Source organism: Papaver somniferum, chromosome 9 (genome assembly GCF_003573695.1).
Source record: "Papaver somniferum cultivar HN1 chromosome 9, ASM357369v1, whole genome shotgun sequence".
Taxonomy (NCBI): domain Eukaryota; kingdom Viridiplantae; phylum Streptophyta; class Magnoliopsida; order Ranunculales; family Papaveraceae; genus Papaver; species Papaver somniferum.
The window spans coordinates 146,280,187-146,281,238 of NC_039366.1; the positions used below are offsets into that span (position 1 = coordinate 146,280,187).

At 43.3% G+C, this 1,052-nt stretch overlaps 1 protein-coding gene across 1 annotated transcript; it reads right to left on the reverse strand.

Moving 5' to 3' along the window:
* Positions 1-314: 314 nt before the first annotated feature.
* Positions 315-832, reverse strand: LOC113312678 (glutamic acid-rich protein-like). Its single transcript, XM_026561414.1, has 2 exons — positions 756-832; positions 315-714 (listed from the first exon to the last, which is right to left on the reverse strand). Exons 1-2 carry the CDS (start codon positions 830-832, stop codon positions 315-317), a joined length of 477 nt encoding a protein of 158 aa, XP_026417199.1.
* Positions 833-1,052: the final 220 nt, after the last annotated feature.

The window sequence follows — 1,052 nt, forward strand, 5'->3', positions numbered from 1 at the left end:
GATGCACGGATATATGGGAGGAGCGCAACAATACTGGGGACTGACAGTTCAGCTATAGTCAATGTTGCGATTGATGACCTAGCATGTCACGTGTCTCCCTAGACAGCTCATATGGTCGTGGATCATCATTGCCTACGTGGATCTTGGGTCATTGCTCAAAGCTAGAGTGTGGATAAGTTTGGTGGAGAAACGATAGGAGATTATTGTTCAAAAAATAATTTCTAGCAACATCTCTACAGCCAAATTAACCAAATAATCAGTAAGTATCTACTTCAGCAGAAAGGAAATAATTTCAGAAAAATTCATGAGCAAGATCAGTCAGACTCATCAGAGGCGTTAGATTTGTCAGAATCATCAGGCTCATCATCATCGTCTTCTGCTGAATCCTCTTCACGCTCTTCATCAGAATCACTATCAGGGTCGTTGACGAAGTCTGGGTGAATATCCTCTTCATAGGTATCCCAGCCAGCTTCCTCATCACGCTCAGCCTCGGGATCATCTCGGGTCAGCTTCTCAATTTCTCTAGTGTACCGGTCCGGCTTGATTTCACGCTCCTGTGGTCCCCACATAGATTCATCCTCTGAAGCATCAGAGTCTGAAGCTACACCTTCATCACGGGAATGAAGCTTATCCTCAGCCTTCGCTATCCGACGCTCAATTCGGGCTCTTCTTTGTAGACGATCCTCCAACTCGCCATCTTTAGCTTTTCTCTTCCTGAGCTCAGCATAAGTGACTCGCTAATTGTCGACGGGTACATCACGATTCTGTTTAGCTCGAGTTTTGACTGTAGAAGGTTTGAAATCCTCTTCTGAAGAGCTGGAAGAATAATCATTGTTGCTGCTAGAAGTCACCATTTTATGAGACAAGGAATATGGAGTTACAAACACGCTGGTATTAACGCCTGCAAAAATGGTATTCCTCAATTCTTACCTATTTACGATTTCATAAACTTAGTGATAACAACGTAAAACCCCCAAAACTTGCTCGTTCTTTCAAACCTGCAAAATCGAGCATGAAACATATTATTCAAGAGTCAACACCGACTTTTCGAG